The sequence below is a fragment of the Schistocerca cancellata genome, chromosome 6 (assembly GCF_023864275.1).
Source record: "Schistocerca cancellata isolate TAMUIC-IGC-003103 chromosome 6, iqSchCanc2.1, whole genome shotgun sequence".
Classification (NCBI taxonomy): Eukaryota; Metazoa; Arthropoda; class Insecta; order Orthoptera; family Acrididae; genus Schistocerca; species Schistocerca cancellata.
The window spans coordinates 226846724-226869962 of NC_064631.1; the positions used below are offsets into that span (position 1 = coordinate 226846724).

The 23239-nt window shown below is 40.1% G+C and overlaps 1 protein-coding gene across 2 annotated transcripts in view; it reads left to right on the forward strand.

Moving 5' to 3' along the window:
• The window catches only part of LOC126088122 (bromodomain-containing protein 7), a 148972-nt gene that overhangs the window by 23343 nt on the left and 102390 nt on the right, over positions 1 to 23239 (forward strand). Inside the window, exons 1-4 of one of the 2 annotated variants that reach the window (XM_049906227.1) lie at positions 4757 to 4976; positions 9708 to 10015; positions 16650 to 16830; positions 17740 to 17999. In XM_049906227.1, the coding sequence (XP_049762184.1) occupies positions 4952 to 4976; positions 9708 to 10015; positions 16650 to 16830; positions 17740 to 17999 (774 nt within the window). In that variant the 5' untranslated portion in view covers positions 4757 to 4951. Of the gene's footprint in view, positions 1 to 4756; positions 4977 to 9707; positions 10016 to 16649; positions 16831 to 17739; positions 18000 to 23239 lie in introns of those variants that run through there. The other variant, XM_049906226.1, reaches the window with a different exon arrangement.

The window sequence follows — 23239 nt, forward strand, 5'->3', positions numbered from 1 at the left end:
CGAGGCCGGCTGCCCCTTTTTCTTCGCGAATTTATGGCAGAGCGCACTTTTCGGGTGCGGGTGAACACTACTCTCTCCCGTACTTTCTCCCAAGAAAACGGGGTACCCCAGGGATCCGTGCTGAGTGTTGTACTGTTTGCCATCGCCATAAATCCAATTATGGATTGTCTCCCTCCTGATGTCTCGGGCTCCCTCTTTGTGGACGATTTTGCGATCTACTACAGCTCTCAACGGACCAGCCTTCTTGAACGACGTCTTCAAGGATGTCTCGATCGCCTCCACTCGTGGAGCATCGAAACTGGCTTCCGTTTTTCACCCAGTAAGACCGTTTGTGTCAATTTTTGGCGACGTACGGAGTTTCTTCCGCCCTCCTTACATCTAGGTCCTGTCAACCTTCCGTTTTCAGACGTCGCTAAATTCTTGGGTCTTATGTTTGACAGAAAACTATGCTGGTCCTCCCACGTTTCCTATCTTTCGGCTCGCTGTCTGCGATCACTTAACACCCTCCGTGTCCTGAATGGTACCTCCTGGGGAGCGGACCGAGTGGTCCTTCTCCGCCTCTATCGCGCCTTAGTGCGCTCGAAATTGGATTATGGAAGCATAGTCTACTCCTCTGCTCGGCCGTCTATTCTTCGGCGTCTCGACTCTATCCACCACCGTGGATTACGTTTAGTGTCTGGAGCTTTTTACACTAGCCCTGTGGAAAGCCTTTATGCTGAGACTGCTGAACCTCCGCTGTCCAATCGGCGAGCAGTCCTCCTGAGTCGTTATGCTAGCCGTCTGTCTTCCATGCCTGCTAATCCAGCCCACGACCTTTTTTTCGACGCCTCCTTTGATGTAGGGTATGCAGGCCGCCCCTCCTCCCTACTACCCCCGGGAGTCCGCTTCCGTCAACTGCTCCATTCTCTTTCCTTCCGCTTTCCTAAAACCTTCCTGACAACTTGGGGTACAGCACCGCCTTGGCTCCGTCCCCGGATCTGCCTGCTCCGTGACCTTTGTCAATTTCCCAAAGATGGTACCCCTACACTTGTTTATCGTCGGGCATTTGCTGCTCTATGTGCAGAAATGACGGACGCCACATTTATTTACACCGACGGCTCGAAAACATCGTTAGGTGTAGGGAGTGCCTATATTGTTGGCGACACCCCAAATCGCTTTCGGCTTCCCGACCAGTGTTCGGTTTATACTGCGGAGCTTTACACTGTTCTCCAGGCTGTCCACTACATCCGCCGCCATCAGCGGATACAGCACGTTATCTGCTCAGATTCTCTCAGCTCTCTCCTCAGTCTCCAAGCTCTTTACCCTGTGCACCCTCTGGTCCACCGGATTCAGGACTGTCTGCGCTTGCTTCACCTGAGGGGCGTCTCGGTGGCGTTCCTCTGGCTCCCGGGACACGCTGGTATCTGTGGGAATGAGGCGGCCGATATAGCGGCCAAGGCCGCAGTCTCTCTTCCTCGGCCAGCTATTCAGTCGCTTCCCTTCACCGATCTTCGGAACGATTTATGTCGCCATGTTGCTCATTTATGGCATGCCCATTGGTCGGCACTTCCCTGTAATAAATTGCGGGAAGTGAAAGCCCTTCCTTGCGCTTGGACCTCTTCCTCCCGAACGCGTCGTCGGGAGGAGGTAATTTTAGCTAGACTCCGGATAGGGCATTGTCGTTTTAGCCATCGACATCTTTTAAGCGGCGATCCTCCCCCACTCTGTCCCCACTGCTCTCAGCTGTGGACGGTAAGACACCTTTTAATTGAATGCCCCTATTTTAATCCGTTACGCTCCCGTCTACAGCTATCGCCTGATCTATCGTCGATTTTAGCAGATGACACGCGCTCCGCCGACCGCGTTATACAGTTTATTAGTAACAGTGAAATGACGTCAGTCATTTGAAGCTTTTTTTGGGGACAATCACCCCCTTTCTGTAGTGGATTTTTAAGCAGTCTTCTATTTTTAGTTTCTCCAATTTTCTGACTTTGTTCCCATTGCTGCTGGTTTTAAATTTCGGTTTTTTACTGTCTTAAGTCACGGGCTGGGCGCTAATGACCATAGAAGTTTTGCGCCCTAAAACCACAACAAAAAAAAAAAAAAAAAAAAAAAAACATATCCATCCACACATGGATAGACACACAAACAAACACAAACATACACACAAAAATCAAAAGTAATCGCTGACAGCACGAAGGATGTCACGCGACTAGATATATATATTTTGGCCTGCCAACCCAAAGTTTGGTACAGATTTATTGATGACATCTTCATGATCTGGACTCACAGTGAAGAAGAACCAGAATTTCCTCTCCAACCTCAACTCCTTTGGTTCCATCAGATTCACCTGGTCCTACTCCAAATCCCATGCCACTTTCCTTGATGTAGACCTTCACCTGTCCAATGGCCAGCTTCACACGTCCGTCCACATCAAACCCACCAACAAGCAACAGTACCTCCATTACAACAGCTGCCACCCATTCCACATCAAACGGTCCCTTCCCTACAGCCTAGGTCTTCGTGGCAAACGAATCTGCTCCAGTCCGGAATCCCTGAAGCATTACACCAACAACCTGACAACAGCTTTCGCATCCTGCAACTACCCTCCCGACCTGGTACAGAAGCAAATAACCAGAGCCACTTCCTCATCCTCTCAAACCCAGAACCTTCCACAGAAGAACCACAAAAGTGCCCCACTTGTGACAGGATACTTTCCGGGACTGGATCAGATTCTGAATGTGGCTCTTCAGCAGGGATACGACTTCCTCAAATCCTGCCCTGAAATGAGATCCATCCTTCATGAAATCCTCCCCACTCCAACAAGAGTGTCTTTCCGCCGTCCACCTAACCTTCGTAACCTCTTAGTTCATCCCTATGAAATCCCAAACCACCTTCCCTACCCTCTGGCTCCTACGCTTGTAACCGCCCCCAGTGTAAAACCTGTCCCATGCACCCTCCCACCACCACCTACTCCAGTCCTGTAACCCGGAAGGTGTACACAATCAAAGGCAGAGCCACGTGTGAAAGCACCCACGTGATCTACCAACTGACCTGCCTACACTGTGATGCATTCTATGTGGGAATGACCAGCAACAAACTGTCCATTCGCATGAATGGACACAGGCAGACAGTGTTTGTTGGTAATGAGGATCACCCTGTGGCTAAACATGCCTTGGTGCACGGCCAGCACATCTTGGCGCAGTGTTACACCGTCCGGGTTATCTGGATACTTCCCACTAACACCAACCTATCCGAACTCCGGAGATGGGAACTTGCTCTTCAATATATCCTCTCTTCCCATTATCCACCAGGCCTCAATCTCCACTAATTTAAAGTTGCCGCCACTCATACCTCACCTGTCATTCAACAACATCTTTGCCTCTGCACTTCTGCCTCGACTGACATCTCTGCCCAAACTCTTTGTCTTTAAATATGTCTGCTTGTGTCTGTATATGTGTGGATGGATATGTGTGTGTGTGTGCGCGCGAGTGTATACCCGTCCTTTTTTCCCCCTGAGGTAAGTCTTTCCGCTCCCGGGACTGGAATGACTCCTTACCCTCTCCCTTAAAACCCACATCCTTTTGTCTTTCCCTCTCCTTCCCTCTTTCCTGATGAGGCAACAGTTTGTTGCGAAAGCTTGATTTTTGTGTGTATGTTTGTGTTCGTTTGTGTGTCTGTCGACCTGCCAGCACCTTCATTTGGTAAGTCACATCATCTTTGTTTCGTTTTAATAGTCCTTACTTATTCTGCAGTCCAATAAATATGCTGCCATACCCTGTGTAAATGCCCTTTATCGTAACAAGTGTTACACACGTGCCAAGTTGTCATTTAGGATTATTCTACACACAGTACTAAATGATATGATCTTCCAATGTCTAAAAAATGGACAGCTGCACTTAGAATGGAGTGTTGGTCCTGTTTCTTCCAATGTGTAACAGTAAATATTTGTAAGTAGCGTATGTTTAAGCTCTTGACCTTCTTGAGTGAACGTTGTGACTACCTAACTTATAATTAGAAATTATTGAGATAACTATGATCAGCAGAAAAATGAACATTTAATCCCCTGGCCATATCTATTTGAGTTCGATCTACCTCAATTCTGACAGTTTCCCATCACTTGAGTTCTTTCAATAAATGATACAACAATGTTATTAGACCATTGGCTACCTACCTGTCTGTTCTTATCCTCAAAACAGAGACTACTTACTCCCAGATACACTGCTGTGTACTGTGTCCATATGACAACCAATTTGTAGCACTTGGTGGTTATGTCCAACATCATAGCTTCTTAAAAACATACAGTTAGAACAACTTTACCACACAAACATAAGACATATCATTACAACATGTAAGTAGTAATTCACACACATTTAACAGTAATATTTATTGTCAAAATATTGAATATGTTAATTTCAAATTATTATAATTAACATGGATTGTGACATCTGATAGCCATGACATACTGCAAGAAAGTTTCCAGTTCAAAAGAAACGGTTTCCAGTTCATGTAGAATGATAATGAAAATTGCCAACCTGAAATTATTGCAGATGTCTTTTTCTGATTTTCCCTTATTTGTGAAAACTAATGTATGTTGCATCAAAATCAAAATTATATCTTCAGTCAAAGTGAGAAATATTGTATAGTTTCGCTGCCAGCAAACCTTTATAGTAACAGTGAATTTAGTAATAGTTGTCATATTATATTCAGGGATATGTTGTTCTTGCAGTGTACACATTTTATTATGAGTGTGTAGTTACGTGAAGAATGCATCGGAAAAATTTTTGCGGCGTTTTGTGTGGAACCAACATATGTTGCTTGACATAAATGCAGATACTGAATTGGAAGTATCTTCTGAGAACTATGCTGTTCATGAACATGATGTGCTGTTCATGCAGAGTGTTAAGTAACATTTATAAAGTATAAGTTGAAGAGCAGTCTAAATTTAAATTCTTCTGGCATCTATCAAAACATGACAGCAGCATCAGAGAAAAGAGGTACATATAGCAACAAAAAACTATAGTTTGATAAAAATAACTTGTGAATTTTGACAGTTTAGTGTCTGACTGGAGAGTTGCAGTTTTTCCAGCATATGTCAAATGTGCTACTTACAAGCCACTGATTATCAGCACAGTACACTACTGTTAACTGATGCGGCAACAGGGAGCATTGTAGCAACTAAACTGTTGGTGGTGTAGCAGAGGAAGCTGACATTTCATTGGTGTTGGTGGAGCAATGGTGTCACTTCTTTGTCTGTGAGCTAAACTTCAAAAGTCACAAGCTGTTTTAATCACACTACAAATATTAAATCCAGTCTTGCTCTTATGACTTCAGTCATATAAAACTGTGGATATTAATTTAAAAATATAGTAGAAGTTAAGTCAGTGGCAGGTCAATATAGTGGTTTATTAGGAATTTTTCTTTAGTTCTTCAGTATGACTACATGAAAACATTCATTGAATGGATACAGTGGCCTTGTGATAATTTTTATTAGTACATGTTTGAAGTTGTCATTTGTTTGAAATGTTATATTGATTTTTTAAAAAGCTTCTGCGCATTTCCTAATGAATGCTTGGCTTGGTGATGTTTTCTTACCCATGAATTTACCAGTTAAAATATTATGAATATCTTTAAAACTTGTATTTAGATGATAAAAGTTTCCTTTTTTTCTTTCATTGTAATGAAGATTGATTTTAAAATGATCCAAGTTATTAATTACCATTAAAGTTGGCTAAATCTTCAAGATAAGGTATTTTATTAGTTCCCATGTCTGTTATTATTTAAAATCAAGAGATTGAACTATCTGTAAACATTTAGAAATAAATATTTAGAGTGAACCTGATTTGAAGCAGTAAGATTGTTCATAAATGACGCATTTGATCAGCTCTATGTTTGGAAATACTAAATTTATAATTGAATAGTGTTTGATCTTAATTACAGTTAAAGGTCACTTTCAGTAATTGTTTTTCTGGCAACTTGCATTTTTCTTGAGTTCACTTAGTTTATCCAGCCCCTAAGAGCTGTTTAGTATATGCGAACTACTCTCTACTATTCATGGAAAATTAGAAATATTTATTGTTTTGGATTTAACTTCATTTTTATTCTGTACTTTAAGTATTATTTGCAGCTGTCCATCTGTTTCATTGAAGGAAAATTTTCCACGATACTCAGTCCTAACTGATGTCAAATTCTTGTTACTCATCTTTTTTAAAGATGAGAAATGCCCTATGTCACATTATTTTCCTAAGTCACTTGTGACAAAGGTACAATGGCCAGTAATAATTTCTTTCCTCATGGTTTTTGTCTAATTTGCAATCGAGACTAATTTCAACCCTTCTGGAACCATTTCATATTTCTCTGCTGTTGCCTCGTACTATGCAAGCACAGTTGTGTAACTGATTACAAGTTCTCAAACTGTTGCGGAGGCAGCAGAACATTGGGGACAACAGTTAAAATGGGAGCAAAGTGAACTTTTTTCCCTAGTCACAAGTGTGTAAAATAACAACATGCCTCAGGCAAAACATGATGCTGTTAAGTATATCTCAGGAAGGACAAAATGCTATTTCATTCAGCCATGGACTAGATATGACATATGAAACAATACACTGTCATGATACAGATCCAAATACCTAGCGAGCTGAGATGAGGTTTATATTATTTGGATTTTGCTTCAGTTTTATTATGAGAGTTTTAGGTGTAAGGAAATTAAATGATTATCTTGTGGCAATAGAACTTCAGGTCCTCTCTTCCACCCCACTCCTTTCTTCTCCACACAATCTCACAATATTAATAAAGTTCTCATCACCCAGGAACTCAATTTTTTTGGTGTTTCTTTCCCCATTCCGTCTCCAGTCTCTAACTGGTTGATGCAGCTTATCATATGTATTTGGTGTTACATTTTGGCTTGCATTCACCTTGTGATCTCAATTTTCGCTGATACCAATATCATGACCAACTTACTGAAGAATAGTGTGATTGTTTTTCGTTACCTGTGTGTAAGATTTCCAACCATTTCTATGATGTATCTTGTTAATTATCTTCTGAAACACAGTGCACTTTGTGCTGCTGGTGTGACTGTGTTAGATCATTTGTACCACAGCTTGTAGCAATATCTATGCTTCATACAATTTACGAGGGTGGTTCATTAAGTAATGCCCCACATTTTTTTCTCAGGACATATTTATTGTTAAGAGTCAGAATTTGGTGACAATATACATCAACATGTCTTGTCCATGTCCTTGTTGGTGCTTGTTGGCATGTTCTATGGCCATACGCCAACGTTGTGGAAGAACGTGTATTCCCTGCTGGTAAAAGCTCTTGTCCTGTAGGCATAGCCATGTTTTCACTGCATGACTGACACTCTCATCATTTTCCAAGTGTGTCCCCCATAGAGAATCTTTAAGCAGCCCAAAGATATGGAAGTCTGAGGGTGCCAGGTCTGGACTGTAGGGTGAATGAGTCCATGACGTCCAACCCAAATTACTGGCTCTGCCATCTGCCAGAACAGTTTGGAACTTCACCAGTGCACAGAACAAATATCAAATGTGAAGCATCAGCAAGGAAGTTTGTGTATGTGTATTAATGGCTCTTAAAAAAATAAAAAGGTGGGGCATTACTTATTGAACGACCCTCACAGTAATTTGGCCATTATTTACTTCTAGAAGACGAAATTCCAAATACTGTTGACATCCTAGTATTAAGAACTTTAACTTGGGGGGGGGGGGGGGGGGGGGAAATCTGGTGCTAAAGGTTGGAAAGATGTTGTAGATCATTCAGGTCCTGATTGAGGGTAGGCCCACCTGTTTTGTGGACAAAGGGAGACAGATTATTTCGCTTGTAAGGGATTTAGAATTCTTCTTCTTCTCCTCCTCCTCCTCCTCCTCCTCCTCCTCCTCCTTCTTGTACCTATCAATGAATGGATGCTAACAATCACATGATGCATCTGTATTCTATGAACAGCAGTATGTAGTAGTTAATCTGCTCTTGGTGATTAGCTTCATGTTATGTAACCAATATATTGTTCTTTTACCTTGATCTTCCCTTCTGTTGTCAGCTGTAGAACTTTATGTATGGTGTTGTGTAAGATGTGTCTTAGGTACGCAATTTTTCTTCTTTTAAAGGTTGTAAAGCTATCTAGCTGTTTGTGTATTTGTTGTAATACATTGGTATTAGTTATTCTCCTGTCAACATTCTATTGTAAGTTTGTTTAAAACCATAGTAAGTTAAGTACATTATTGTGTAAATATCAATAATTCATTTCTGAATGTAATCCTAATTGATTGCACTGTATTTGGTTTAGTAAAACTCCATTTTTTGTCCCCGTGAGCCATTAGAAACTATTGCATCATGGTGATACTGCATGGATCAGCTTTGGTAACTCTGAAATGTATGACATTTGTAGCTTATCTGTGTAAAACAGTTGTTTAGTGTGCCTGTTGCAATCCGTGTGGGCAGAGGTTTTGGCTGGTGTGTGCGTGCGTGTGTGTGTGTGTGTGTGTGTGTGTGTGTGTGTTGTATGCCTTTGGTCTCACAATATTAGTCATGGAGAAGCTATGTCCACAGCAAACTCTTTTATATCATTATCACATGCTGCCAGGTCATTTGCTGATCTGTCGTCAACCACAGTATGAAATGTGCTGTGAGTTGTAAGCATAACATAGGACCATTTCACAGTTGTAGAGAAAACTGGAGGAAAAACGAAACATTCTGTGGCATTATGATTGAGGTTGCTGATGTGTTACAACCCAGCAACAGCATTGTTATCTTGCCGAAGATGTCCAACCAACACAGTGTACATACATGTCATTGGTAGAGATGTCTTGGCAGTCTCTGGGTAATTGCTGCATGTAGCCTATTTCAGGGGGTTGCTTCTTGAGCTTGGCGACGTACCTGGTAAACTCCTGCAACGCAAAGATACTATGTGGCTCAACAAATGTAGTGTCACCAGGAACACTGTGGTAATGTTCTGTTCATGGAATGTAAGATTCTTGTCTTTGTGGCACTTTATAAAGGGGCTGATTAAGTGATGCTTGTGACATGGCAATGGTGGCACCATGTTAATAGCACATATACCACCGCAATTTTCTTACCAAGAGTTACTGTGATGGAAGCAGTCTATAAGTGTGTTGTCATGCATCAGTATGCATTCTTCTGTCCCGTAATTTGAGTGTCACAAGAAGTCTTGGTGAATGGCTTATCCCATGACCAATTTTCTGGTGTAAGTGAATCTTTTAGTTTATGGATATGAGTGTGGCAGACATATACCCTTGGCCCCCCTCCTCCTGTTTATCCTCTTCCACATCCTCATCGTATCTCATCTTGCCTTCCTCAGTTTCTTTTTGTGTGAGCTCTGGTTAGGTACCATTTGCAAGATTTTGTGACTCTTTCTGAAATGCAGACATCCAGTTTTCTGAATGTTTGAAGTAATGTTAACTTTAATCTTAATCAACTTTTGACTTTTATTTTGATTATATTTATGTTCTTAATGTCACATGATTTTGATCATGTTATGCTGTTTTGATCATCCTGTATTATTTTTATAAGACACTAGTTATGTTAAATAATATCATACGAAACACATGTATTTTGGTGTTATCCTTTTGTATTTGTAGTACAGGTGACCCTTCTTCAGTTTACAAATATATTTCAAATGAGCATGTATAAAACAGCTATATTTCCATGTTTGTTTGTAAACTTGTTTGCTATTCATTACTGTTTGGCTGTTGTAGAGAAGCAGTTTGGAGTTGACAAGCCCGCACTGAAATTGATCCTAAAGGTTAATAACGCATCAACACCTGAACATAGCAATGATGCTTCTGGCCCGGCTCTTGCTGTACCACAAACTTTAGGACATGCCGGCCCTGGTATGGGATCTGTACCTGCAGATGAAGAATCTCGACATTCAGCAGCATCTGTACAAATAAAGGAAGAGTCCTACATTGAAAAACAACACAAGAAAGCAAAAAAGAAAAAGAAGAAGAAGGAAAAGGACAAAGACAGGGAGAAGCATGAGAAAAAACATAAACATCACCATAAGGTAAAAGAACAACAGCTCATAATAGTTGGACATTGCAATTCTTCTTGTAGTACAAAATACACCATAAATGTTTTTAGGATACTCATATAGACAAGTAAAAATAACTTGTTGGAGATACATTTACTGCGAAGCTGTTATGTTCAGTGATACATGTTCATGTGTACTTGAAAACCATCTTAAGCATGTGGCACTGAATGGGATGATGCAGTGGTTAGCACATTGGACTCACACTCAGGAGGACAACAGCTCAAACCTGCTTCTGGCCATCATGTTTTGGGGTTTTTGTGATTTGCCTAAATTGCTCCAGACAAATGCCGGGATGGTTGCTTTGAAAGGGCATGGACAATTGTCTTCCCTGTCATTACAACGTTCCAAGCTTGTGCTCCATCTTTAATGATTTCAATTTTGACAGGATATTAAACCCTAATCTTGTAGGGCACTCCTAATACCACTATTGTTTCCCCCCGTACCCTATTCGATTTACAAGTGATGCATGAAAGGAATATGTTTTGATAGCCTCTTTTTGAACATTAACTCTTTCATGGCTGCGAAGGCCGAGCTCCCTGCCTGCCAAGCCCGTTAACGGGGGCCAATGTATTGTGCACGTGACTGCGGGGCAGCTGACTCAGCAAGACGACCACTGCAGGTAATGGTCACTGTAGGCTAATCGCATGTTCCAGCATTCATCGAACTGCTCTTCATAAAATCAGTACACTACAGTGATTGCAGTTTCTGATAACCATGGAAGAGAGCTTCAGAGCTAATCCAAGATTTCTGTTATAAGTTTATCTTGGACTGAGAAAAAGTTATTTTTTTAAAAAAAAGGATAAATTTTTATTTGTTATTGGAAAACTTTGTAACTTTTGATTTAAACTCCAAAAATGTTTACCCATACCTCATTAAAATTTCATTAACATTGAATTAACACATTTCAAGATACAGTATATAGTTTTAAAATAAGCACTTCCTACCGAAGACACCTGAAACTCGTACTGTCTTCTGCTCTGCACAGCAGCTGAGAAACCACATTTATGTATTTACTTATTTATTTATTTTGCAGTGTTTGCTTTTTGCTTCATATGATACATGATAATTCTGCCCTGTCAGATTATATATGTTTGTATCGTGTGCTTTGTAGATTAGGAAACCAGGTTATATTTACTTGGCCATCTGTGCTGTTTTTATTTCTATGCAGCAGCTAGTTTTGTTGAGAAACTGCACTGCTTTTGCTGCACTATTCACTTTTTGCAACAACTGATATGTCAGTTCTGTAGGACAATTCATGCCCTTTCAGATGATACACAGAGGGGTCCAAAAAAATGTCTCCACTGTTTAAAAGTCCATAACTTGCAAACTAATTGACAGAGTTGTCTCATTTTTCGTCAAAGTGTAGCTTAAAGTCCAACTTAAAGGTATCACTGCAGGTGTTCAAAATGGTCACCATTAACATCCACATACAAACTATGCCTCCAAACTGCAGCACAAACTGCTGACTGCAACGTGTTCAGTTGGATATTTGTACATGAATGTACGATGGATTCTCGAGGTTCATCCAATGTGTGTGGCTTTTGTCGATAAACGACGTCCTTTAGTGTTCCCCGCAGGTGAAAGTCCAGAGGAGTTAGGTCTGGGGAACATGGTGGATACTCCACAGCACCTCTACGGCCTATCCATCTTCCTGGTAGTTTTTCGTCGAAATACGCCCTAATATGATTTTGGTAGTGGGCTGGGGCACCATATTGTTGAAAGTAAACTCTTCCGTCTCCAGACAAGTCTCAGATGGCGGGTAAAATGGATGTCTAAAGCTTCTGAAGGTACACCTCACCGGTAACTGTGCCGTCAAAGAAGAATGGGCCAATCAAGCCCGGTAAGACAACCCACACCACACATTTACTCTGGCAAATACATGTCTTTGTCTACATGGACGTTCGGATTTTCGGTGGCCCGGTAGATGCAATTGTGGCGATTTACTGTACCATTGAGTTTGAACTGTGCCTCATCAGACCACACAATCATCTCTGCAAACTCTTCATCGTTGCGCATCATGTTAGTAAACCACTCGCAGTACTCCATCCTACGATCTGCGTCACCCTCATTCATTGCGTGTAGCAATCATGGGATGTAGCACTTCCACTTTGCTGTCTTCAAAATTCGATGAACACTTAAGCAACTCACTCCAGTTTCACAGGCACACTGTCTCTCAGACTTCTGTGGTGAACGACTGAATTGTTGTAAAACATGACGGGAGCTAGCAGAACTTGTTACTGTTACAGGTCGTCCAGATCATTGTTTGTGTACATCTTGAACACAGCCGGAACTACAAACTATTACACTACCAAAGATGAGACAACTCCGTCAATTAGTTTGCCAGTTATGAACTTTTAAACAGTGGATACATTTTTTTGGACCCCTCTGTATATTTGTATTGTGGTCTACTTTGTGAATTAGGAAATCAAATTTCATTTGTTCAGCAGTGCATGCCATTTGCAGTTCCACATGGCATCAGGTTTTGTTAAGATACTGAACGTAGGTTGGAGCACTATTTTTGCAACATCTGATATGTCAGATATGCAGTTCATGCCCTTTCAGATTATGTATGTTTGTGTCATGAAATTTATATATTACAAAATCAGATTTCATTTGCGCGTCCATGTGCACTGTTTTCTGTTCCACATGACGGGGTGTTACTGAGAAATGGCATGCATCTACTGCACTGTTCTTTCGCAACATCTGATAAGTCAGTTCATTAGGGTAAGTCATGCCCTTCAGGTTATATATGTTTGTTCTTCCATTGTGTGTTGGCGAGGAAATCAAATTGTACCTATTTGATCAGCTGATAAGCAGAAAGAAACAGGAGCAGGTGAAAGCTGTAGCGCTCTTCGCCATCACAAATAAGAGCTGATAATGACAGCATTCACAGAATTGTTGAAATATGGACAACAGCGAGTCACCATTCTAATATGCAAGTTTACCTGCTCACAAGCCCTGGCACACATAAATGCCCTTAGCTGTCAGACCTTCATATCTGCCAGATGTAAATGAATACTCATAGCCATCCAGTCGTTCCACCTGCTGGGCATACATATTAGCCTATAGGTGTCTGGGCATTGTAACTGCCAGGCGTACATATATGCTTGTGGTCTTGAAAGGGTTAATTTTCTAATTTTTTTCCTTTTTTGCTCATTGTACGAGATGTATGTGGAAGGAAGTAAGCAAGCTATTGCTGAGTCTTCCTGAGGTCCACTATTGGAATTTTAACAGTAAACAACTCTGATGCACGCCGTCTCTTGTAGTGCTTGCCACTGAAGTTTTATCATCTCCATAACACACTCACACTTTGTGAACAAACCCATAATAAATCATGCATATCTTTTCTCAATATGGTCCACTGCACATGTTCCTGCATGTTACTTCAGTATTCTGCAATTACGTTCCTATGTAGAGTAGTTCCTTATCTAACTGATTTCCTTCCACAGCCTTGTCCTACCTGAGCATTTTTTAACTTTTGTAAAAGTCCTCATTATTGCCAGGCCATTAAAATTTAATTAGTTTCACAATAGAATATCAACAACCAGTCTCTCAGAGCTTCATATGTATTCCACTAGATCATTTATATACAGGATGTTCCAGCACAGTGGATACAAAGTTTTAGGAAAGATAAGAGTGCACCTAGATGCTATAAAATCACATAACTGTGCGTGGTTGGAAGTGCTTTCCTGGTGCGATAGTGATGACGCAAAACAAAAGAAGGGAAGTACAAACAGGGTCAGAAAACATGTTTATTATGCTTAGTACAGGTAAAATGGTGGGACAGCTTTGGCTGGTGTATGCAGTAGATGGTGATATGTACACTGCAACATCAGATGACACAGCACATTTATGGTTGTCGGGACTGCATTCACTGTGAAACTTCATTTTGCCTGCCAACAGAGTGAAAGTAGGATGGCATGTTACATGGATGTGGAGCTCACTGATATGAATCTGAAATGTAGGACTGCCAATTGCAGTGAGTGAGGTGCACTGTGACTGTATGTCCAGATCATTCAGCGAGGGGACACAACAGTGTGAGTGAACAATAACAATGGTAGCAATGAGGAGATTATGCTGGGGGTAATGCAGAACAATCCCAGTCCCAGTAAGCGAGCTATCACCAGATGTGTCGAGATTTCCCCCAGCAGTGTCATGCAGATCCTGCTTGACAATTCCATGCACCCATGTCACTCCCAGAATGTGCAGTTAATGGACAAAGACAGACAGTTTTGTTCCACAGTAGCCTTTGCATGGCTATATTCACAATCTGCACAACGGATCCCCATTTTGCAGCCACCGTTTTGTTCTCTGATGAGTCGGTTCTCTTATGGGAGGGAATGTTCGTCTTGTGTAACACCTATGTGTGCTCAGAGGAAAACCCACATGCAACAAGAACACTTGCAGCTCAGAGATGGTTTTCAGTTAATGTATGGCCACATTGTTGGACTGTACTTGCTGCCCCAACATTTGACAGTTGCAGCGTATCTCAACTTTCTTCAGCAAGTATTGCCGCAGCTATTGGTCGAAGCGCATGTACCTGCTGCAATGTGTTCTGCCATATGGTTTCAGTATCATCACCCCCCCCCCCCCTCTTCATATTGTTCTGCCATATGGTTTCATCATCGTGCCCCTTCTCCCCCTTTCACGTTACAGCCTTTGATGTATGTACCTGAATACAACTTATTGACAACAATGGATTGGGCGGGGTGATCCAGGGCTTGCCCAGCGACATTACCTTCTCTTGACTACTTTCTCTGGTGATAGGTCAGGACACTTATGTACAGAACACCTGTTAATAATGCTGAGAAACTAATTGTATACATCAGGAAATAGGCAAAGAGTGATGCAGATCTGATAAATGATGTGGGGTGCCAGTAATTAAAAACAAAGACTGTTTTATTGACATCTTTTGACAAGACAACAGTGAGTAACTTTCTCTTCTGGGTGCCAAAACATTTTGTTGATTGCCACCTACATACGAGAAATGAACATTGTGACAGAATAAGTAAAGTTGGAGATCATGGGGAAAGATTTAGGTGTTTGTTTTTCCCACATATTATTTGAGAGTGGACCGATAAAGAAATAGTCCGAAAGTGGTTCTATTAACACTCTGCCAAACAATTAAGCATTAATAATATTATGAAAAGGAAAGTTGCCACTCACCATACAGCAGAGATGCTGAGACACACACACACACACACACACACACACACACACACACACACACACGACCGCAGTCTCAGGCAACTGATGCCACACTCAGTTGCCTTAGACTGCAGTTGTGTGTGTGTGTGTGTGTGTGTGTGTGTCATCTATTTTTGATGAAGATCTTACTGGTAGAAAGCTTTATTTGTGACAGTCTTTATGTTGTGCCTATCTGCGAATCAGCATCTTCACTATATGTGATTGGCAACTTTCCTTTTCATAATATTGTTACATTCCATCCTGGATTTCCATTGTTTGACTTAAGCGTTAATTTTACAATTATCCTGAAGATGATATACACAATATAAAATCCCGTCTGAGGCCTGTGATCATTTTTTATGTTAATAATTTGCAACCAGTGCTGTACAATCACAATAAAGACATGAGATGCTCAATTGACTCTTTTTATTAGAACATGTTATGCGTTTCGGGATTACACTCATCTTCAGACAACACAAACTTCAACTCCTTCCTAACCAACCATGTGTACAGCCTTGACTTTTTCTTTGAGTTGTCAAGGCTGTATGCCTGGTTGGTTAGGAAGGAGTTGAAGTTTGTGACGTCTGAAGGTGGGTGTAATACTGAAATGCGGAACATGTTCTAATAAAAGAGTCAATTGAACATCTCATGACTTTATTGCGATTGTACAGCATTGGTTGCCAATTATTATCCTGAAGAAATAGAAGAAGAACCTGTGGCTTTTCCCAGTTGTTTGGAATCCTTCAATTCTGCACCAACATATGAGAAACTGGTGGTAGAAGGAGTCAGTTTCTTTTGTGTAAGAAGTATAAAATTGTACAGGCTTCTGTTAGATACAGTTTGCTTTGCCATGTTGAGCAGTTTTAATTGACACTCTGCTCTGCAGTCAATTATCTTGATATCCATCATTTTGATATGCATACATTGATCTTCCACACTGTAACAATTTCAGATCCTTCTCTGTGTCAATTTCACTTATGATCAATGTGGTACCATGTAGATGACTTTGACCTTCCTTTCTTTCTTTCCAGATCAGTAGACAAAATTTAACTTCAAATTCACGAATGCCTGTCACATTATTCTAACATTCCTTCTGGCTTTGGCTATTGTTAATATTATACTATTCTAGAAACTGTGTACCATCAGGTGATAGATACTAGTATTCTAGTACTTAACAGCAGGTACAGATAAAGAAAGAAAACCTGCAGTCAAGTTTTAAATTTGACAACTTGACATGACATCTCATATGTGACCATCAGTTGATTCTCATATACAAATTTTGTTGAGAATATTATTGTTATTGTCTCTATTTTCAGTGATTTATCATTATTGTAAGCTATCAGTTATGATGGTATATGTTGGCCATCAAATTTCTCATTTCATTGTGTTTAATTGTAAATGAATTAATTTATGTCCATAGGAGAAACGTAAAAGACCCCGTGATGAGTCTAGTCAAGAGGATGTCAGTATGGGTGAGGAGTCTCTTTCAGAACCTCCATCAAATAAGAGGACGTTATTGGAAGGCAATGTACCTATTCCAAAATCCATTGGTGAAGTTCAACATTCAGGTCAGGGGTTGGGAAGTGAGCAATCTGGACAAGGTACTAATGAAAAAAAAAATGCAATATTATTCTATTATTCAGCACTACTTACAGTTTTCCATTATGGTATTGAGAAATGCAAAAATTCAAATGTGTTTTCTAGTTTTTTTTTAATTGTGGGTGAAAGTATTTTTCAAATTTTTGGAAAGGCATTGCTTGAAATTTGGTTGTTAGACCTTCATATTGTGCTTTATGATGCTCACCGAGCTGTTACTTCAGAGATTACCTTTGACATTCACTGGTGTAGGACTGACACATTGGGTTAGCAACTTTAAATTTTAAGTCTAAGATAAATTCTGAGTAATTTTTTTTACATACAGTGATTATTGAACATAAAATGTCAAACATGAGCCAGTACAAAATCTCTACAGTCCCTTTCATGTTAAGCACCAGAAGGCACTATAATGGAACAGAAAATGGGTAGGAAATGTAATAGATTGGAGTAAAAGTTATTCAGAGTGGTGTGTGTGTGTGGTGTGTGTGTGTGTGTGTGTGTGTGTGTGTGTGTGTGTGGAGGGAGGGGGGGGGGCATATAACATATAAATTAATTATGAAAACATTCTTCCCATTTGATATCTACCCCTACAGTATTTTAATTTGTACACTTTACCTTTAGCTTGATACAGAGTAACTAGAGGATTTTCAAAGGTTCGGGATTCTATATTTTCACAAGACTCATTCCACACCATTTCGATAAGAGAGTCATTCAAAAGATCTAAGGAACATATAACTAAGAAACTAACTAAGGAGTAAACAGTGTTTAATGTACTGTGGGTATTTTATTTACTAGAAACTTCTGGTGTTTCAGGTAGTCTTCTATTTTCCTTATAGAAGTTGCCTTTAAAAAAGCCTTTGCAAGTAGTTTGCTGTCAAAGCTAAAAATTGGTTATATCATTTTTCTATTTCCAGTTAGGATACAGACACCTGCTGTGTCCCGGGAACCCAGATCTTGCGTTCTGCGACAGAGGCAGGAGAGAAGTGCATTACAGAAGTTACTCGATTATCTGCTTAAAGGCCTTGAGAAGAGAGATCCTCAACAGTTTTTTGCATGGCCTGTCACAGATCATATTGCTCCTGGTTATTCCCAGATAATTCAGAATCCAATGGATTTCAGTACAATGAAACAGAAAATAGATGACAATCTATACTCTACACTTCATGAGTTCATCGTAAGTATTCTTTTTTAAATGCAGCAGTTATTCACATAAAAACATTATGTGCTAATTACTAATTGTGTAAATTTTCTTTGGTCCTGGGTCCACAGTTGTTACTATTTTTTTTTTTTTTTTTTTTTTGAATGGTCTGTTGATGTGCTAAGCTGCTCTGAATTAAAGAAACATTATAATTATATGGTAGTTTAAAAAAATAATAGATTTAAAATCAGCAGAGATTTTACAGAACTTAATTCATATAGCTGAAGATGCATCAGATTTGTTGCTACAGTAAAACCTGAATTAACAAACCCACTTTTAGCAAAATCTGTTTAACAAATATTGCTATTGGTCCTGGCAAAACTTCCATAAGAGCAATGCTGTTCCTCCTTGCTTTTAATGAACCCCACTTCGAGAAAAAGTCTGTATTTAAGGAATAAACAAGAAACATTGTGTAGATTAAAATCCAATTTTACGCAGTTCCCGACATAATGGAGGTTTCTTTCAGTTTCACACAGACTGTATGCTTTGTTGTGTTTTGTTGTGCAGTAAATAGTAATTGATTCAGTCAGTCAAAATCTACTGAGATAATAGTCAGTAACTCGACTTCCCTTGCAGCAGTGCCGGCAGGTGCATTGAACAAATCAGAAATAGATTGCTGCTCAGTCTAGTATGCAACCTGTGGCATGTGATCTGATGTCACTGTAACTCAGCATATGAACTGCAAAAACTTTTTTATTGAAACATCAAAGTTATTAATTGTACTTTTATGGAGTTACGGCCTGCGAACATAGAAAGCTTACAATTCTGCAAAAGCTGACAATTGCTTGCACTCTCAATGGTAGTCGTAACCCAAAACTTCTCGACATGCAAAAGACAAAAAATTAGTGCCGCCTATGTGTGCAGCTTACTCAAAAACAAAGAAGCATTCGTAACTGCTGAAACGAAGTATTGCTGTATATCCATCAAGAAGAACATTCATATGTACGCATTTGATGATATTGAAAATATTCTGTTAAAGCGATTTCAAGGAATGAGACGTGGCAGCATTCCTAGAAGCATAAACACACTGCAAGAGAAAACTAGTGAAATTGCCCTTAACGTCGGTGTTGAAAATTTCAGTACATTGAATGGCTGGTTGTATCATTTTATGAAACATCATTGTAGTAACTCTCATGTTATTACACCACCTCCACTACAGCCATGGCACTCGTCTCGTTCAAGTAGTGCACCATTCAGCTGCTCCAGACATTTGCACCAGATGCCGCTGACCATGGACAGTACCTCAGTCACCTGCAGCAGGAAGCTGGTGGTCCCTGGCAGGCAAATACTCTATATATTGTCTTGCACCAGTCTTGGCCAGTCTCCTTTGTACAAGTCACTAAAGAATTACGTACTGTCTTTGTTCTGCTGTCACACCGTGACTCAAATAAAGATTGTTGGTTTCTTATTGTCTTCTGAATTAGACCACAATTGTCGACAAGTAGAATTGTGTGTGCTCAACTTCAGTGACTGTTTTTTCTTTTAACTTCTGTATGGAACTTGTCCTTCAATATGTTCTCAACTAGCAACAACTTATTATGACAACTTTGGAAAAAAATGGGCTACGTTGTCTGTTCAGGATCCACTGTCTCCGGTGAGTCCACTGCCATTTCTGCCGTACGACAACTGCTAAAGATTGGGAAGCCTATGGAAAACAGCTCCACCAGCAATGAATTCCTTCTCACATGTATCAGTTATTGTGACATTTGGGACCCTTGCAGGAATGGCTACAATTTTCTGTGATGAAATGTGTAATTTGTTGTCTTCGTATATGCATCTGTGTTATTGCCGTTCACGTAGAGCCTTCCCAGTGCCACTAGCAACATCAGTCATATTGACCTTGGGTGGAGGAGCTGCGGGATCTAAGCCGTTAAGTGTCGCTTTATTGCTAAAAACTATAGAATCTTATGCGGACTGACTCCATGGTTCACAACACAACCATCCATCTCATACCTGACAAGGAAGTTTATCAGAGGTCCCTTCAATGCAAAGATATGTCCTTGGATGAAGGGTTAAACATTACTCAAAGACTTGAGGTCTCCCACACAGATGTTCACCAAATTGAGGTCACCTGCACAGCGGGTCACCAAATTGAAGCATGGGGGAATGTCGCCATCATTGTAGTGAACCACCGTGGCAAATAGCAACAGGTTTACCAAATGAAGAGGAAATAAATTCCATGCAAACCAGGAAACCTGATCGTGGTGGACAAACCTGGTCGCAGACGCAACGACAAGGACAACATGCAGCACTTCCATTCTGCCCCTCTTGCTTTGTGCAGCATGAGAGATCGGCATGCCCAGGCAGTGGGCAACATGTCACAGGTATCACAAAAAAGGCAACATTGAGTCAGTTTGTCATTCTCAGCTTTCCTCTAAACAAATGGACGTGGACATTCATTCTGTTTCAGTTTTGTCCATAGGTCAGAATAAGCCTTTTATTGAAGTGTGTGTGCTGCATAAAATATTATCATTGCAAGTGGTCATCAAACCAGCTGTTTAACTCCTCAGCTCTCAAACATGCACGTGGCTGGGCTCCCCATCGTTGGCTCCTGTCAACTGCTGTCTGTTAAACTACAGTAAACAGCATGTTCCTGTTCTTGGTTAATTTATGGATGCAACAGCTTATAAATCTGTTGTCCGTCCTATCACATATTTGGGTGTTAATCACCTGCATACTGAGAATTTGTTTGTAATAGATGCTTTTGTTGATTTGGAATTTTCTATTACTAATTCTAACCTCTTGTGTTGATTCAAATTCCTTATCAAGCCATGGATTCATTGTGTTCTGAATTTTCGGATTTGTTTCCTGAAGGTTTAGGGCTTGCGACCAATTTCACGGCACATATCACACTGAAACCTTCAGCTCGGCCGCATTTTTTCAATGCGCAGGTCTGATCCGACTTTGTGGCAACTTTAGAGTTACCATAAATGTTCAGTTTGTTGTTGACACATACACTCTGCGTCAACTTGGTGAGTTACTTGTGAAATTGGCCAGGTGCTAATTCTTTTCCGAGGTTGACTTGTCTTACCTGATTGTTCCCTTAGGATGACGCCTCAGAACAAATGCTTGTTGCGATTGTGCCTTTTGGTCCTTATCAGTATTAGTGTTTAATGTTTGGGGTGACTAGTGCCCGGCTACATTACATAGCTTTTTAGAACAATTTGTGGCTGATGTTCCGTGCTGCATTAACTGTCATGATTATGTTGTTGTCACTGGTATTGTAACAGTAAAACACTTATGTAACCTGTGTCCTCTCGTACACCACAAGGCTTAAGTGTAATCTTAGTAAGTCACAGTGTTTTTCAACCCTCTATTGAGTATCTCGATTATGAACTTTCCCAGCAGGGTGTTCAATCCATGGAACAGTTTTGCCTCGTCCATTCAATTTGTGGGAATGGCAGGCATTTCTTGGTAAGGCAGTTTACTATCACTGGTTTCTCATGGGTGCAGCCACTCTGGTTCACTCTCTGCACCAGTTGCTTCGTTCAAATGTTCCTGTCAGGTGATTGTCAACTTGTGAGAACTCAGAAATAATTTACACTCCGTGCCTTGCCTTGCATTGTTCCAAACTGGTAAACATTTAGCCTTGGCCACCGATGCGTCCCAGCCAGTGGTTCTGGCCCGTATTCATGCAGATGGCTCTGACCGACCTATGGCTTTTATGTTCAAAATGCTCAGTGCAGCTCAGCAGCAGTATTCCCAGTTGAAAAAAAAAGGCTCTTGTGATTTTTTATGAATGACTTTAAAGCCAGTACCGCCATTAGACTGTTGTTTATTTACAGTGTTACATTTACACTTACACAATCATGATTTCAGCTTCAAAGTGCCATTATGAAATGTTTTCTGAAAGCAAGTTAGACAGTACAAGTGAAATACATAACAAGTGATGTAAGCGTGTAACAATCAATTATTTGTAATGCTTACTTACAAGCGTTATAAATTGCCTAGGAAGGCATACTGTCATATTAAAATACACTATTGGACACAATGTCTAAGAGTTGATATTTCTGGCAGAGCTTACTGCTTTGTTTCATTACAGAGTACACCATCTTGACTGAATGACAGTTGGGTAAGTGTCAAATTGTCTTGGTCAAAGAAATTCCTGTTACAAGCAGGTGACCTTTTTTTAGTCTCTGGACTCTTACAGTACCTGTTTATCTTAGTATGCAATGAAGTTGCTTGCTCATAAACATAAACAGTAACAAACCTCTCGATAATATTCGCTGCATCCATAAATATAAAAGCCCAGCTAGACAATGCGTTGTTTAAAGTACATTTTAGTAGGTAAATATACAGCTTTGTATGTGAAATTAACACATGGCCAACTCTAAGTTGTGTATTTTGTCTCATTTCAGAATTAATAAATACAGTGCAATTACTTATTCTACTAACTCATTAATTAACCAGTGAAGATTGAAGTTATATTTATGATGTAAGTATCATCATGTATGTAAATCCTGTTACATGTGTTGGGATATTACTTAGGATTAAGTGCAAGTAACAGAGGTGTGTGAAATATTTATGTACATTTAAGCATTTAACCACATAAAAGAATCAAAAGATTTTGTATTGAATAGTACATTTAAATTTAATTTAATATAAAGAGTAGGGATATCCTAGTATTTGTTAATGGTTGATGAGATACAATTACAAACATGAGTGCATTGTGGTATTGATACATATTTCTGTAATCTTAGTGCTATAAATCTTATTTACATGTTACTGTAGTGACATGTTATTTATATGACGTAAAGATGACATAGTAATGTTAATAACTCAATCAGCTACCACATATGAAAGCCCCAAGTGTGTTAATTCCTATTTCTTAGCAACAAAGATGAATGCAACATTATTGATCATAGTTACTTCTTAGAGAGGTAATAAACAAATTAGAAGTTACACAAGGACTAAAATACTATAAATCATTCATTGTCGACTGTAGGTATGTGGAATGTTAAGTGTAAGGGGGGGGGCTAAAAGGATGGAGGAGGGGTTATAAGATGACTTTTATAGTGGGATGTGGGCATGGCAATACAGGGAGCGAAAGGCTATTTACAATTTGTACAGAAACCAGATGTCGAGGGACATGAAAGGGAAGCAGTGGTTGGAAAGGGAGTGAGACACGGTTGTAGCCTCTCCCCGATGCTATTCAATCTGTATATTGAGCAAGCAGTAAAGGAAACAAAAGAAAAGTTTGGAGTAGGTATTAAAAT